At 42.2% G+C, this 18,705-nt stretch overlaps 1 protein-coding gene across 1 annotated transcript; it reads left to right on the forward strand.

The window, feature by feature from the left end:
• The first annotated feature begins 1,418 nt into the window (after window positions 1–1,418).
• LOC124115945 lies at window positions 1,419–11,775 on the forward strand. The gene is made up of 6 exons (XM_046477122.2): window positions 1,419–1,704; window positions 2,988–3,134; window positions 3,776–3,844; window positions 6,503–6,697; window positions 7,011–7,151; window positions 8,044–11,775. The coding sequence occupies exons 1-6, from the start codon at window positions 1,537–1,539 to the stop codon at window positions 8,239–8,241; spliced, it is 918 nt and encodes a 305-aa protein (XP_046333078.1). The 5' UTR covers window positions 1,419–1,536; the 3' UTR covers window positions 8,242–11,775.
• The last annotated feature ends 6,930 nt before the right edge of the window (window positions 11,776–18,705 follow it).

Genomic DNA, 18,705 nt, shown 5'->3' on the forward strand with positions numbered 1-18,705 from the left:
GTGGTGTATAACTGGGACATTATCTGACTACATACAGCCGTGGTGTATAACTGGGATATTATCTGACTACATACAGCCGTGGTGTATAACTGGGATATTATCTGACTACATACAACCGTGGTGTACAACTGGGATATTATCTGACTACATACAGCCGTGGTGTATAACTGGGACATTATCTGACTACATACAGTCGTGGTGTATAACTGGGATATTATCTGACTGCATACAGCCGTGGTGTATAACTGGGACATTATCTGACTACATACAGTCGTGGTGTACAACTGGGATATTATCTGACTACATACAACCGTGGTGTATAACTGGGACATTATCTGACTACATACAGCCGTGGTGTATAACAATGTTGAAACATTGAAATGACATTGATTTTGCTTTGATTTGAGAGTTGAAATGTCGACGTTGGCTCATCATCAGATATTAGTAATACATTTGGCTGTGTTTAGGTTGCATTGATACACGCAGCTCTAGGAAGTATATCATCGGTTCAAATGGACCCCCAAGACTTTGCTCCTCATCTGAGGCGCCCGATTTAAGATCTGGTCTTCAGCAATCCTGCTTGTTGTAAGAGGCGACTAACGGAATCGGGTGGCCAGGTTCCCTGACTTGGTTGTTGCATGTCATCGTATCCTAACTGTGTAGATCGATGCTCGTGATGTCAATCACTAGATTGTCTGGTCCAAGTATATTATTTACAGACCGTCGTCATTAAGCCGAGTGCGGCGTTACACAACAAACAAACACTCCAACAAAAATGTATAGCCTGGTTGGGGTGGGTGAGGATTTTACAGCTGTTTTTATCATGGCCCCACGTACATGCAATATTCCTCATAAAATGGTATGTTTGTTTGTTGTTTGACGTCGTACTCGGCAGTATTCCAGCTGTATGACGGCAGGTATAATGACAATATCCTGATAACAATATTAAACCAAGCTAGCATGTCACTAACTGTTTTTAAATAATTGATTATCAAAACAGGTAGACGTTTAGAACAATATGTTAATCCAGTCTAATCGGCGAATGTGTCTCCTTCAAATGAAACACCCTAATAAAACATATGACGCAATATCAAAAGCATCCGTCATGTCAACTCGGAACCAAGTGAAATGGGATGGTGGTATGTTCAAAGAAATAGCAAAAAAATATTTTAAACCGCTAATGCAGGTTCTAGCATCTGCACTAAACTCCAGTTAAAATAACTTATCTTCAAACCAAGAAACATCATATTGATCAAAGCTTTTGTAAACGTGTAATTAAATAAGACAGATTGTGTAGATGTAGAAATATGTTTAAATCTATTTGAAATGAGCAGCCGAATGACAGAAAAGCTAGTTTCCACCAAACAATTATTTATTCCTAGTGGTTGTTTTTTTCTGGTTACAAGTTAGCTCCCTTTGTTTACAGAGAGGGCGCTGTAACTTCCCGCTTGCATTCAAACGACTTGCCATTGTTTACGTTTGTCGCATCATCATACGCATTTTTTTTTAAAACAATCAGCTTCATTAACAATCACGATGTCTATGTCAGTATACGACTATGTTCGTTTAGCCGCCCTGATTGTCATTGTCATAGTTTTGGCAACCCAGAAGGCGAAAACATTTATTCTTGTCGACGCAGTTCTCACTGTAACTAGTGGAGTACTGGCAATTTGGGGATTTTCACCATTGACGTACGAATCTGAGGTGAGTATTTTGTTCAGTCAGGCGTCACAGATAAAGTTTGATAAACAATCACCTCTAAAGTCTATTAGCTATTTGTGGAATTCTTCTGAATAAAAGGCGCAGAGCAGTGCAGCGTAGGCCTATTCCATATTTATTCAGAGTGAAAGTTGAAACGAAAATAGTCTCCCTGGCCAATCCCAGGCTATGCAATAAAAAGTAGGCCTATAGGATACATGTCAATTTGATTATCACGATTATAAAGATGAGATTATCCTCTGCTGTTCAAGCCCATAGTAATATTATTCCAAAATTCACCTGTCATTTTCCCGTTTTTTCATAACATGTATGTAGATCTCAATCAATATCACTGATGCCCTGTTATTTTCGTGACACCATTAGGCCTACATACATTGGAGCCGCAATAGAATATGTTCGCCACTATTTTCATTCAAGGATCCAAGGGCTAAAGATAGAGTTGTGGGTAACCTACCCTAACTCTACCAAAATTAACCTTAGGGAATGTAAATGTGTATTGTATGTACATAATATTATGTAATTATGTATATATAATTATGTATATATGTAATTAACTTGAGATGTACCTAGTTTTTATCATGTTTATGATGCTGTTGGGTGGCGGACAGATTCTGTAATTGCACCCATACATTCATCAGCATTATAAATTGAAAAGTCAGTTGCTTAGAATGATTAGTACTGTTATGGTTTAGTATACTGAGACTGGGTAGCCAGGTATTGTTGAACACAACATGCAAAACAACTCATATTTCTCAGTGTCTGAATGATAGGACTTTTGCAGAGATTATTTCCTCTGTAATGTGTATCCACGTCTGCATTGTCACCAGGAATGTGTCTGTTGAAGGGAAACAACAGTCTAACCCTCAGTCATCTATCCAGCGCTGTTTTAATATTCTGCGAAATCACCAGATACCAATTAGTGCCAGCGACAAAAAACTGGACTTCGGTCCAACGTTGGAGGACCTTGTTGACAGTGAGGGGAATGCCATTGGATCCTCGCATTTGATTGGATGATGCTTACAATGACAGTGGGGTAGCCTATTGGTTAAAGCTTTCCCTCGTCATGTCGAGGACCCTTGTTCGATTCATGACGTCACGTGGGTACAATGTGTGAAGCCTATTTCGGGTGCTCCCAGCCGTGCTATTGCTAAAGCTAAACTCACTCACTACCTTGGCCTTTCACCATGCAAATTCACCTGCATGTGGAAATGTCATCATTGATATATCTGTTAATATATGCACTGTCACCATGAATGTGTCTGTTTCAGTCAACTGTGGCCTATAATGGCCTTCACGTCCTCCTGTTTCAAACTTTCATGTGCGCCGGTGTCATGCCAGCCTTGTTCTACTTATTCTTTGCCCGCTCCGCCAAAGACGACGATGCAGCACAAGGCCTCCTTGCCACCCGTACTCTCGTGAGTAGCTCAATGTTTATGTTATTTACAGTTGTTTGTTTGATGGTTTTACTTATCACATAATCATATACTTTATGATCATACCACAACATCTATGTGGACCCGTGAAGATCCAGGGTAGAATAGGTCTTCAGCAAGCCGTGCTTGCCGTAAAAAAACGTGTATGCTTGTCGTAAGATGCGACTAACGTAATCGGCTGGTCAGACTCAATGATTTGATTGATGCATGTCATCACATCCTAATTGCGTGGATCAATGCTCATGATGTCAATCACTGGTTTGTCTGGTCCAAATTGGTCATACAGCGAGTCTTTTGCTGACTGCAGCGTTAAACAAAGAAAACAAATATCTGTCATGTTTTTAAACCTAGATCCAAGAATTGACAGTGAATGTAAACTTAAGCATGAAAATCACCAGATGGTCAAAGGGTCATTGTTTTCACCTTCATATTCAGTGTTTAGGGGGTCCCTAGATTCCAAAACTGTATTTCCTTGGGAACCCCCTGTAATCTGAAACACAGTCAGTGCCTCCTCTAGTGTTCAGTGTGTATCAAGGATCCCGGGAGCGTGTATACTTTTGAACACTGTTTGTGTTGTTGTGATTGTGATCATGTTGTTGATTCTGGACACTTCTGATTTACAGACAATTGGTCTGTGTACGTTCATCATGGCCCTCAACCAGTGGAGACACCCCAAGATCTTCAAGGACACAGTAAGTACATATGCACTAGGGAAGTGTTGGATAGAGTGATTTTATCAGAATCGCAGAAAAATATACAATCCATTTACTGCTTACTCACTTTCTCAACACGTTATTGACTAATACTTTAACCAGTGAATACCCACTGACTACACTGACTACACAACCACACTGTCTACACAACCACACTGGCTACACAACCACACTGGCTACACAACCACACTGGCTACACAACCACACTGACTACACAACCACACTGGCTACACAACCACACTGGCTACACAACCACACTGGCTACACAACCACACTGACTGCACAACCACACTCACTACACAACCACACTCACTACACAACCACACTCACTACACAACCACACTGGCTACACAACCACACTGACAACACAACCACACTGACTGCACAACCACACTGTCTACACAACCACACTGACTGCACAACCACACTCACTACACAACCACACTGACTGCACAACCACACTGACTACACAACCACACTGCCTACACAACCACACTGACTGCAGAAACACACTCACTTCACAACCACACTCACTACACAACCACACTCACTACACAACCACACTCACTACACAACCACACTGTCTACGCAACCACACTCACTACACAACCACACTCACTACACAACCACACTCACTACACAACCACACTCACTACACAACCACACTCACTACACAACCACACTCGCTAAACAACCACACTGGCTACACAACCACACTGACTGCACAAACACACTCACTACACAACCACACTCACTACACAACCACACTCACTACACAACCACACTCACTACACAACCACACTGACTACACAACCACACTGCCTACACAACCACACTGACTGCAGAAACACACTCACTTCACAACCACACTCACTACACAACCACACTCACTACACAACCACACTCACTACACAACCACACTGTCTACGCAACCACACTCACTACACAACCACACTCACTACACAACCACACTCACTACACAACCACACTCACTACACAACCACACTCGCTAAACAACCACACTGGCTACACAACCACACTGACTGCACAAACACACTCACTACACAACCACACTCACTACACAACCACACTCACTACACAACCACACTCACTACACAACCACACTCACTACACAACCACACTCACTACACAACCACACTGTCTACGCAACCACACTCACTTCACAACCACACTCACTACACAACCACACTGACTACACAACCACACTGACTACACAACCACACTCGCTAAACAACCACACTGGCTACACAACCACACTGACTGCACAAACACACTCACTACACAACCACACTCACTACACAACCACACTCACTACACAACCACACTCACTACACAACCACACTCACTACACAACCACACTCACTACACAACCACACTGACTGCACAACCACACTGACTGCACAACCACACTGTCTACACAACCACACTGGCTACACAACCACACTGACTGCACAACCACACTGACTACACAACCACACTGACTGCACAACCACACTGACTGCACAACCACACTGACTACACAACCACACTGACTACACAACCACACTGACTACACAACCACACTCACTACACAACCACACTCACTACACAACCACACTGGCTACACAACCACACTCACTACACAACCACACTGGCTACACAACCACACTGGCTGCACAACCACACTGACTGCACAACCACACTGACTGCACTGACTACACAACCAGACTGTCTACACAACCACACTGTCTACACAACCACACTCACTACACAACCACACTGACTGCACAACCACACTGTCTACACAACCACACTGGCAACACAACCACACTGGCTACACAACCACACTGACTACACAACCACACTCACTACACAACCACACTGGCAACACAACCACACTGTCTGCACAACCACACTGGCAACACAACCACACTCACTACACAACCACACTCACTACACAACCACACTCACTACACAACCACACTGGCTACACAACCACACTCACTACACAACCACACTGGCAACACAACCACACTCACTACACAACCACACTCACTACACAACCACACTCACTACACAACCACACTGGCAACACAACCACACTCACTACACAACCACACTGGCAACACAACCACACTCACTACACAACCACACTGTCTACACAACCACACTGGCAACACAACCACACTGACTACACAACCACACTCACTTCACAACCACACTGGCAACACAACCACACTCACTACACAACCACACTGGCAACACAACCACACTGTCTACACAACCACACTGGCAACACAACCACACTGACTACACAACCACACTCACTACACAACCACACTGGCTACACAACCACACTCACTACACAACCACACTGTCTACATAACCACACTGACCACACAACCACACTGGCTACACAACCACACTCACTACACAACCACTCTGACAACACAACCACACTCACTACACAACCACACTGTCTACATAACCACACTGGCTACATAACCACACTGGCTACATAACCACAATGACTATGCAACCACACTGGTAACACAACCACACTTACAACATAACCACACTGTCTACACAACCACACTGGCAGCACAACCACACTGGCTAAGCCATCTTTTGTTGCAGCATGTTTCCGTCCGACTGTCATCATCTGTGCTTTGGTTCTGTCTGGCGGCGTATGCTCTGTACCGGAGCGGCATCACTCCCCCAAAACGTGGCCGAATCTCTGCCATCAACCTGTACATCAAGATCGACATCGTCATTGCAGCCCTGTATGGTGCCTTTGACCTCCTGTTTGCACGCTTCGCTGGCAGTTTATTGGTGAGTACAATCATTATAATAACAATAAGTACTTTTGTTATTCGCAAAATCCCTTTCACTCAGTATCAGTGCCACAAAGAGTGTAAGGATCATACTTTGTAAACAAATAAATCTGAATATTTGTTTTGTAGGTGAAAGAGGATGAAGTTTGAGGGTAAACATTGAGTTGTAGACACATGTAGTCTCCAAAGATATTTACCTTTGACAGAAACAAACAACTACATGTAATTTGAGCAGGAGCCTTCATATTGTTATATAGAGTAAAGAGATGTAGGTTAACATGACCTCATTAACGTATGATCTCATTGTCCAGTCCGGACGCTTCGACCTCCTCCACGAGCACATACTGACCCTTGAGGGTGCAGCGAATCTATCCACTGCTGTGTTGGGAGTCTACGCCCTCGGTGTCCGCAACATCGCTGAGAGGAAGGGCTATCTGTGCTGTCGCCTCACCGTAAGTATGTCCCTGTTACCAAGGGATGATAATCTTCCGCGGATGCACGAATTTTAGTGATCGCACATTTGTTAAATTCTAATGAACCCCCTCTAAACATCCCCAAATTATGGACCTCGCTCCATTGAAAAGATATTTGAAAAGAACTATTCATTCTCATCCCTGGTTACCATGGTTACACCCTGATCAGTTTGAAGTAGTACACGCTAAGCGGTCGTTCGTGTAACGTGTCCTTCATGAAAAAAGGTAACACATGTTATACATGATTTCATGATGATATGTCCGATAAGGGTAAAGGGGTCACATTGCCTGTTATGGTGTCTTTACTCACTCACTTGAATATTGCTGAGTGTGGCGTTAAACAACAAACAAACAAACCTGTGTCATAGTTTTGGGCTGAAGTGTGTATATGTTTTGTGTGTGCTAGGGCTGCAACGAAATACACTTAGACGCAAATATGATTCGTATCACGTATATAGGGTAACAAATACAAATATTAATTCACGAATACAATAACAAGTCAGCAGTTGATGTATCATTTATTATATTCATTGAAACAATAACAACATAAATTCTTTGACATGGTTTATCCATTATTAATATACATTTATATACTGCACTTATCCAGGCACTAGTATCGGCTAAAATGCGACAATGAACAGTGTCAACAATACTGTCAAATTAAGTATTATAAGAGTGTTGTTTTTGAAAGAAATCTATGCATATATGTTCTTATGGATGTTATTAGGTACAGGGTATGTAAATGCACGTAATTGCATATTCACAAATATTCGATTCTAGTGGCCACGAATAACAAATTCAATTAATGAATGGATAGGGTTCGATTCAGCCCTAGTGTGTTCCTATTGATAAGGTTGATGTTCTCCTGCAGGTCCTGCTGCTGGGTGCATGCTGCCTGGCGTGTGGACTGTACAACAAGAAGCTGTCCCTGACTGGCTCAGACATGGCCGTGTTTGCATCAGGCTTCATTCCGGTCATCCCAGCGGTCACTGGCCTCGTGCTGACCGGGGACAAGAGGATCTTCACCTCATCTACCTCAGCTGGCTACAACCTTCGCAGGCGGGACTAACATACCAGCATACCTGACGTACATCCTTGCCCAGATCCTGTTGTAACTCCTACACTTCGTCATCCACTAATGATAGTTGTAGTTCTAAGATGGCTTTATGCAAGGGGGCTCTGGTGACACTGGATTGTGGTTTCTAGATTCCTTATTCTCTGCAGTGTAAAACCATTTCTGGTTTGGTGTGGTATCACAAGACTTGGTCCTCAGCTCATGTAAAACATCCCCACCGTTTTTTGTTGTATAGGACAGGACGTGGCCTCATGACATGATGGCTCCCCGTTAATGAACTGCTGCAGTTGCTGTCTACTTCTTCGTGACAGTGGAAACAAACAAGGAACTGCCTCTAGTTCTTGTCTTTTACTTTATTTGGCCTATACTTATTAGTATTAATTAATTTTAATATTCTATATAACTTTTTAATGTGAGATTTACACAATATACAGCTTTTCCATTGGACGAAGGGTCGGTCACATGATCACAAAACTGGCATTCATAAGCGTATAAATGACACAATTTGACTTCAATGTTTTTCACGAAACTATATTCTTGAAATGACATAAACACTGACAGACGGTTTCCACACTCCTGGGGTAGCCCTGAGAATTCCCAAGCACAAATACATACAGAAGCGATGTTTCTGATCATTTAGACCCAATAGTCTTGGACTCAGAGTTTTAGCAGTGTTTTTTGAGTGTTTGAATGCATGATAGTTCACAAATATCTTTGCTACGACCCATCCTAGCGAGGGAAATGAAATGCACATCCACACTATTGTGGTATCGCCTCGATGCGTGTCCAGGCAGATGGATACAGTCTACAGCAATCTGTGAATTACGTTAGTATTTAGTTAAGGCATCTTGACAATCACCTTTCAGTGATTGGCCGATTGATCAATGATGACTAACACTTGTAATTGCCCCAGGCTCATCAACAATTTGAGAAATCCCTCCAGTCACGTTTATTGTGTCGGCCATTTTGACGTCGATGTAAATGACTTGTATTACGTACGGCACGCTGTCATTGTTACTGACTTACTGAGGTAGCTCTTAACAGACCTTTTGCATCTAATGATATTACTTGAAGACATTTGTTGTAAACAAACCACAAGAGATGTGGTAGAACAACATACATACATACATACATACATACATACATACATACATACATACATACATACATACATACATACATACATACACTCATGTCACCTCTCCTTTTGAGGAGCTACTTCATTCTGCGATACAGATAGCTGTTATATGGCTGTCAGTGTAAACTTGATGTCACATGTACTAAAGAAAATTTGTTTAGAACTTCATAGGGATATTAAAAAATTGTACGAATTGATATTCACTTTGTGTGAGTTCCCAGTTTGGCCCTCACTGTAAGAAGGTTCATACTCAAATGAACTCACACAAAGTGAAAGTCAAGTCCTCCATTAATTATAGTATTGATTTCAAGGCCTGCCATTTACACAACATTTACTTTGAGTTTCGGAGTAGAAATATGTCATCTGGTGAGACCTGTCTGAAATGTCCATGATCTGCTACGTTTTACTACGTACTACGATTTAAGACCAAGACTGCCACACCAACATCACTACACTCTGGTTCAGATACAGCAGATCGATGCTCAGTACATCAACAACTGGATTGTCTGGTCCAGACTCGATTATTTACAGAGTTGTGTCATATAGCTTGAATATTGCTGATTGCAGCGGAAAACAACCAACCAACCAACCAATCAGATACAGATAGGATGTGACCTTGTTTATAATGGATAGTGTATGGATAGTACATTTGAATAAGCCAGTTCAACAATCCCAAGGTGTTGTTTTATAGTTGTTCCAGGTCTCACGATGTAGTTGTGCCATGTCACCGACCCGGTTGTAGTCACTTTGTGTAGCTGTCATGTTGTTTTAACTGTGTTTTGATGTATGAAGTTTTGCAGAGTTTTACAAATACTTGTTTTGTTCACAACCATTATTGAAAAATTGGTTGAAATCATTCTCTGTGCACATGGTATAGAGAACCATGTCAGATCGTACTCATTTCATCATGGCAATGTTGTTTTGTTTCTTTGCCATGGTAACCATATGGTTACTGCAGAGTTTTGTAATTGACATTTGTTGTTGGTTGTCGGAAACAGAATCTCAAACAAAACATCATTGGGAACAATGTGTGTATATGCTACCCAGCTGGACTCTATTTTGTTATCAACCCTGTCATCATCATCATCATCATCATCATCATCATCATCATCGTAGCAATACGTTTTTACACTTTCCTCTTTAGTTAAGTTTTTAACAATTTTCATCACCTCTCCTAATTGTTATTTTTTAATGACTGCTTTAGTGTTTTACAGTAAAACTGAGTCTCAAATATAACTTCATGGATAAAATTCTCTGTACACAGGGTACCCTGGATCACATGTATTATCATCATCATCATGGCAATGTGTTTTTACTTTGTCTCGTTACATCGTAATTGCATAGTTTTGTTTGTTACTTTTTTGTTAAGCTTGTTCCCATGATTTCACGTAATTACTGAACGTTACCAACAGGAGGCACAACAAACATCAGAAAAATGGAGGTGTGTTTGGTGCTCATTACCTCCCCCCTCCCAAAAGAAATTAAAGTTGTTACCAAAACGCAAAGAAAATGATATTCAAAATAAGCATATTACAGTTGGTAGTTTTCTGTATTTAAGGGTATGCTCGTTCATTTAGCAAAAAAAGTGACAATTATGCAGAAGTTTTGGGATACGCATTCTCATACAAGAGTTGTCTCCCTTTTACAACAAAACACACGATTCAAAAGAAGATTAACATCCATCATAACAATGTATTCTAAATTGTTGGTTATATTGGCCTCTCACTCTTGCAATCTCCCTATCGTATACCTGTTAACCACTGACAGACCAGAGTAGTATTTAGTTTCATGTGTGTGCTGCATGTGTTATTTATAGTCGTCAATATGTTGTAGCAATTGTGGAGCAGGGTGTTGTTCTGACCACTCACTACGTCGGTCGACGTTCAGCGGATGCTGTCTGGCAATTCCTTTACGGTTATATACAAAGAGAACATAACCTTTTCTGGCATTGATCAACCAACATCTACTCCGAGGCTGAAATTCTGCCCTATGTCATGTCAGTGAACATAACACAATTTGAATTAAGAAGTCCCAAGTCACTTTGTTATTGTTCTTACTAATGTTCTGACTTTGCAGAGGGGACATGTATTTCTCTGATACCAGGACCACGAGGAAGAGACTAGTGCTTACCAGTTATTGCAATGAATGCAATGTTATCATAATTTTGATTTTAAGAATACAAGAAATTTTTAAAAATCCCAATTTTTACTTTATTCTAAATTAGCTTGCCAAAGGTACTCCGATAAATCCTAGATTTATAGAAAGTAGATAGCAATCTTTATTACAGAGGTCGAAAGGTGCTTGTGAAATGTCAACACAGTACTGCTATTGGTGCCTTGCAGCCAACCTTTGTTATCAGAAAACGAATAAACATATCGTAAATGTCCAAAGTTTTAGTTGTTATTTTTTAGCTATGTTTTACTTTTTGTCAATATTTTGTTTTCATTCTTGAAGTAGCTTGACTTTGGATTGTTTTCTTCTTTGAAAATTGTCACGCTATTCCATACATCATATACATGATGTACTACTCAAAAGAAGTTTTAAGAACACCCGACTCTTTCATATAACTGTTGTTAATCTGTCATGCCCTTTAAGTTATATGACGAACTGTTCTTTAACTTCCTTTGAGTAGTGTACATGAACACTACCCGGTGATGTGCTCGACTGCCTTCGGGGACTAGTGGATAGATGGCCTGCTCGGAGAGCTGTCTGCTGTCGGAGTACATTCGTGACCAATTCGTCCCATTCCGGGACAAGCCGAATATCGACCCGTGATCCTCTTGAAGGTCCCTTTCCCGACGAATGCAGACCCGTGCCAGTCTCGAAGGTTTCCGACCGCCTCCGGTGTATAGTTGTTACAGAAGCGCTCGCTTATTCCTGTTGAAAAGTACTGAACCTCTCAGATGTACAAGCGTTCGCTCGTCACGCCGAAGACCCGGGTTCGATTCCCAACATGTGTACAATGTGTGGAGCCCATTTCTGGTGTCCCCTGTCGTGATATTGCTGGAATATTGCTAAAAGCGGCGTAAAACCATACTCACTCACCCACTCTAAGATGTACAAAAGTATGTTTGGCAGGCCATTTAACTCGTTCTTTGTCAACCGTTTATCTTTTATTTGCAAATTATATATTTTTAAAAAAGATATTAAAACTATATGAAGAAAACTGACAAAACGAAAGCGGTTTTCCGATATGAGCAATTTCAACAATGACATTCAGTTAAGTACAGCAATTTAGACGATATTTCCAATGCTAGAAACGACATAGATTTCATGACTGAATCTGACCTTTCATGGACAGCCTTAACAAATAGTACACACGTTTTATATGAATTAACGACAATAAAATTATGAAGAAATATGATAACTGCCATGTCTCTCGTGAGATCGTTGCTTCAAATATGGTTTGCCTGCTGACAAACATGCTTCATAACTTCACGTTTAAGGTGTTAAGAAAAATGGAAGCTTTACAGTCTAGTACGAAATATGTGCTGGATATAACAACCAGCTTTGGTACAGTTGGTATTAACTGATTAGATTGTGTGGGAGCAACATCCTAGTCTCTTACACGTTTACTAATCCAGAGTATATGTTATATACAAAAAACGATGTTTATTATATAAAGGTTTCATCAACATTTTCTGAACCTTTTACGATAGCTTCCTGTATTTCTTTGTTCAGTTGCCTGTTGTTAACGTGATAAGGGTATGACACCGATCTGACATCACAGAGGTATGTGGCGGGGTATCTTAGGAAACCAGATAGTCCTTAATGTATATTTATAGCAATTACATTTGTTTGAAATACATGTATATTACCACTGCCCTTATTTTGATATCTGGAATCTATCTACACATACCCACGCGTTAATATGCTAATATAGCGAAGTTAAACATCATTCTTACATTCGAATCCCGACATGGGTACAATGTGTGAAGCCCATTTCTGGTGACCCCCGCGGTGATATTACTGGAATATTGCTAAAAGCTGCGTAAAACCTTACTCACTCACTCATTCTAGTGTAACATATCAAAGCCAACTGCACCCCAACAGAACTTATGTCCATAAAGCCATGTCTGACAAACATAGTTGACAAAGACATCATCGAAATCACACCACGAGAATACAGCGGCTTTTAATAAGTAGAAAGATCATAGAACTAGTGTAGGGACTTCGCGGACATGAAACCCTTGATCATTTACATAGGACCCGCGTTATGGTTCACATCACTCAGTGAGTGGCTATCTCCTGTAACAACTATAGGAGGGTTGGCAATGATGGCTGTTGAACTATCGACATTCAGCCAACACCCCTCTCTAACATACGTCACAAAGCAAGTTTATGTGGATCCTTCAGACTGCTGCATAACTCATCGAGTGCTATGACAACCAGCGTATCAACAATTTGTTTGCTAAACACATCAATCTAAAGTGAGCAGTTTAACAACGGGACGACTGAATAGGTGTGTGTGTTGAGGGTCCCACACAGCCACAGTATATTCACTTTCAAGGACTGGCACAGTAGTAAAGGGTGGCTACTCCAGTGCATTGTTAATTGAAGGCGGCAAATCCATCCCATAATCATACAAATCATCTACTAAGGGCAGAGTCTTTTGCACGATTCCGACTATATCATGAGCATGTGTGTATAAATCACTATCAAATAGTGATGACACTATCAGTGAGTGTATCCTGTCTATAAGGCAGTTAGCTTACAGGTTACACACCTGTCTGGATTTATACATTGAGGGCTTACACACCTGCCTGGAGTTATACATTGAGGGCTTACACACCTGCCTGGAGTTATACATTGAGGGCTTACACACCTGCCTGGATTTATACATTGAGGGCTTACACACCTGCCTGGAGTTATACATTGAGGGGTTACACAACTGTCGAGAGTTATACATTGAGGGGTTACACACCTGTCTGGAGTAATACATTGAGGTCTTACACACCTGCCTGGAGTTATACATTGAGGGGTTACACACCTGTCGAGAGTTATACATTGAGGGGTTACACACCTGTCGAGAGTTATACATTGAGGGCTTACACACCTCCCTGGAGTTATACATTGAGGGGCTATACACCTGTCGAGAGTTATACATTGAGGGGTTACACACCTGCCTGGAGTTATACATTGAGGGGTTACATACCTGTCGAGAGTTATACATTGAGGGCTTACACACCTGCCTGGAGTTATACATTGAGGGCTTACACACCTGCCTGGAGTTATACATTGAGGGGTTACACACCTGCCTGGATTTATACATTGAGGGCTTACACACCTGCCTGGAGTTATACATTGAGGGGTTACACAACTGTCGAGAGTTATACATTGAGGGGTTACACACCTGTCTGGAGTAATACATTGAGGTCTTACACACCTGCCTGGAGTTATACATTGAGGGGTTACACACCTGTCGAGAGTTATACATTGAGGGGTTACACACCTGTCGAGAGTTATACATTGAGGGCTTACACACCTGCCTGGAGTTATACATTGAGGGGTTACATACCTGTCGAGAGTTATACATTGAGGGGTTACACACCTGTCGAGAGTTATACATTGAGGGGTTACACACCTGTCGAGAGTTATACATTGAGGGGTTACACACCTGTCGAGAGTTATACATTGAGGGGTTACACACCTCTCGAGAGTTATACATTGAGGGGTTACACACCTGTCGAGAGTTATACATTGAGGGGTTACACACCTGTCGAGAGTTATACATTGAGGGGTTACACACCTGTCGAGAGTTATACATTGAGGGGTTACACACCTCTCGAGAGTTATACATTGAGGGGTTACACACCTCTCGAGAGTTATACATTGAGGGGTTACACACCTGTCGAGAGTTATACATTGAGGGGTTACACACCTGTCGAGAGTTATACATTGAGGGGTTACACACCTCTCGAGAGTTATACATTGAGGGGTTACACACCTGCCTGGAGTTATATATTGAGGGGTTACACACCTGCATGGAGTTATACATTGAGGGGTTACATACCCGTCGATAGTTATACATTGAGGGGCTACATACCTGTCGAGAGTTATACATTGAGGGGTTACACACCTGTCGAGAGTTATACATTGAGGTGTTACACACCTGTCGAGAGTTATACATTGAGGGGTTACACACCTGTCGAGAGTTATACATTGAGGGGCTACACACCTGCCTGGATTTAAACATTGAGGGGTTACACGCCTGTCGAGAGTTATAGATTGAGGGGTTACACACCTGTCGAGAGTTATACATTGAGGGGTTACACACCTGTCGAGAGTTATACATTGAGGGGTTACACACCTGTCGAGAGTTATACATTGAGGTGTTACACACCTGCATGGAGTTATACATTGAGGGGTTACACACCTGCCTGGAGTTATACATTGAGGGGTTACACAACTGTCGAGAGTTATACATTGAGGGGTTACACACCTGCATGGAGTTATACATTGAGGGGTTTCACACCTGCCTGGAGTTATACATTGAGGGGTTACACAACTGTCGAGAGTTATACATTGAGGGGTTACACACCTGTCTGGAGTAATACATTGAGGGCTTACACACCTCCCTGGAGTTATACATTGAGGGGCTACACACCTGTCGAGAGTTATACATTGAGGGGTTACACACCTGTCGAGAGTTATACATTGAGGGGTTTCACACCTGTCGAGAGTTATACATTGAGGGCTTACACACCTGTCGAGAGTTATACATTGAGGGGTTACACACCTGTCGAGAGTTATACATTGAGGAGTTACACACCTGTCGGGTTTTATACATTGAGGGGTTACACACCTGCCTGGAGTTATATATTGAGGGGTTACACACCTGCATGGAGTTATACATTGAGGGGTTACATACCTGTCGAGAGTTATACATTGAGGGGTTACACACCTGTCGAGAGTTATACATTGAGGGGTTACACACCTCTCGAGAGTTATATATTGAGGGGTTACACACCTGCATGGAGTTATACATTGAGGGGTTACATACCCATCGATAGTTATACATTGAGGGGCTACATACCTGTCGAGAGTTATACATTGAGGTGTTACACACCTGTCGAGAGTTATACATTGAGGTGTTACACACCTGTCGAGAGTTATACATTGAGGGGTTACACACCTGTCGAGAGTTATACATTGAGGGGCTACACACCTCTCGAGAGTTATACATTGAGGGGTTACACGCCTGTCGAGAGTTATAGATTGAGGCGTTACACACCTGTCGAGAGTTATACATTGAGGGGTTACACACCTGTCGAGAGTTATACATTGAGGGGTTACACACCTGTCGAGAGTTATACATTCAGGTGTTACACACCTGCATGGAGTTATACATTGAGGGGTTACACACCTGCCTGGAGTTATACATTGAGGGGTTACACAACTGTCGAGAGTTATACATTGAGGGGTTACACACCTGCATGGAGTTATACATTGAGGGGTTTCACACCTGCCTGGAGTTATACATTGAGGGGTTACACACCTGTCGAGAGTTATACATTGAGGGGTTACACACCTGTCTGGAGTAATACATTGAGGGCTTACACACCTCCCTGGAGTTATACATTGAGGGGCTACACACCTGTCGAGAGTTATACATTGAGGGGTTACACACCTGTCGAGAGTTATACATTGAGGGGTTTCACACCTGTCGAGAGTTATACATTGAGGGCTTACACACCTGTCGAGAGTTATACATTAAGAGGTTACACACCTGTCGAGAGTTATACATTGAGGAGTTACACACCTGTCGGGTTTTATACATTGAGGGGTTACACACCTGCCTGGAGTTATATATTGAGGGGTTACACACCTGCATGGAGTTATACATTGAGGGGTTACATACCTGTCGAGAGTTATACATTGAGGGGTTACACACCTGTCGAGAGTTATACATTGAGGGGTTACACACCTGTCGAGAGTTATACATTGAGGGGTTACACACCTGTCGAGAGTTATACATTGAGGGGTTACACACCTCTCGAGAGTTATACATTGAGGGGTTACACACCTCCCTGGAGTTATATATTGAGGGGTTACACACCTGCATGGAGTTATACATTGAGGGGTTACATACCCGTCGATAGTTATACATTGAGGGGCTACATACCTGTCGAGAGTTATACATTGAGGGGTTACACACCTGTCGAGAGTTATACATTGAGGTGTTACACACCTGTCGAGAGTTATACATTGAGGGGTTACACACCTGTCGAGAGTTATACATTGAGGGGCTACACACCTTCCTGGATTTATACATTGAGGGGTTACACGCCTGTCGAGAGTTATAGATTGAGGGGTTACACACCTGTCGAGAGTTATACATTGAGGGGTTACACACCTGTCGAGAGTTATACATTGAGGGGTTACACACCTGTCGAGAGTTATACATTGAGGTGTTACACACCTGCATGGAGTTATACATTGAGGGGTTACACACCTGCCTGGAGTTATACATTGAGGGGTTACACAACTGTCGAGAGTTATACATTGAGGGGTTACACACCTGTCTGGAGTAATACATTGAGGGCTTACACACCTCCCTGGAGTTATACATTGAGGGGCTACACACCTGTCGAGAGTTATACATTGAGGGGTTACACACCTGTCGAGAGTTATACATTGAGGGGTTTCACACCTGTCGAGAGTTATACATTGAGGGCTTACACACCTGTCGAGAGTTATACATTGAGGGGTTACACACCTGTCGAGAGTTATACATTGAGGAGTTACACACCTGTCGGGTTTTATACATTGAGGGGTTACACACCTGCCTGGAGTTATATATTGAGGGGTTACACACCTTCATGGAGTTATACATTGAGGGGTTACTTACCTGTCGAGAGTTATACATTGAGGGGTTACACACCTGTCGAGAGTTATACATTGAGGGGTTACACACCTGTCGAGAGTTATACATTGAGGGGTTACACACCTGTCGAGAGTTATACATTGAGTGGTTACACACCTCTCGAGAGTTATACATTGAGGGGTTACACACCTGCCTGGAGTTATATATTGAGGGGTTACACACCTGCATGGAGTTATACATTGAGGGGTTACATACCCGTCGATAGTTATACATTGAGGGGCTACATACCTGTCGAGAGTTATACATTGAGGGGTTACACACCTGTCGAGAGTTATACATTGAGGTGTTACACACCTGTCGAGAGTTATACATTGAGGGGTTACACACCTGTCGAGAGTTATACATTGAGGGGCTACATACCTGTCGAGAGTTATACATTGAGGAGTTACACACCTGTCGAGAGTTATACATTGAGGGGTTACACACCTGAATG

The sequence above is a fragment of the Haliotis rufescens genome, unplaced genomic scaffold (genome assembly GCF_023055435.1).
Source record: "Haliotis rufescens isolate VD_foot unplaced genomic scaffold, xgHalRufe1.0.p SCAF_56, whole genome shotgun sequence".
NCBI lineage: Eukaryota > Metazoa > Mollusca > Gastropoda > Lepetellida > Haliotidae > Haliotis > Haliotis rufescens.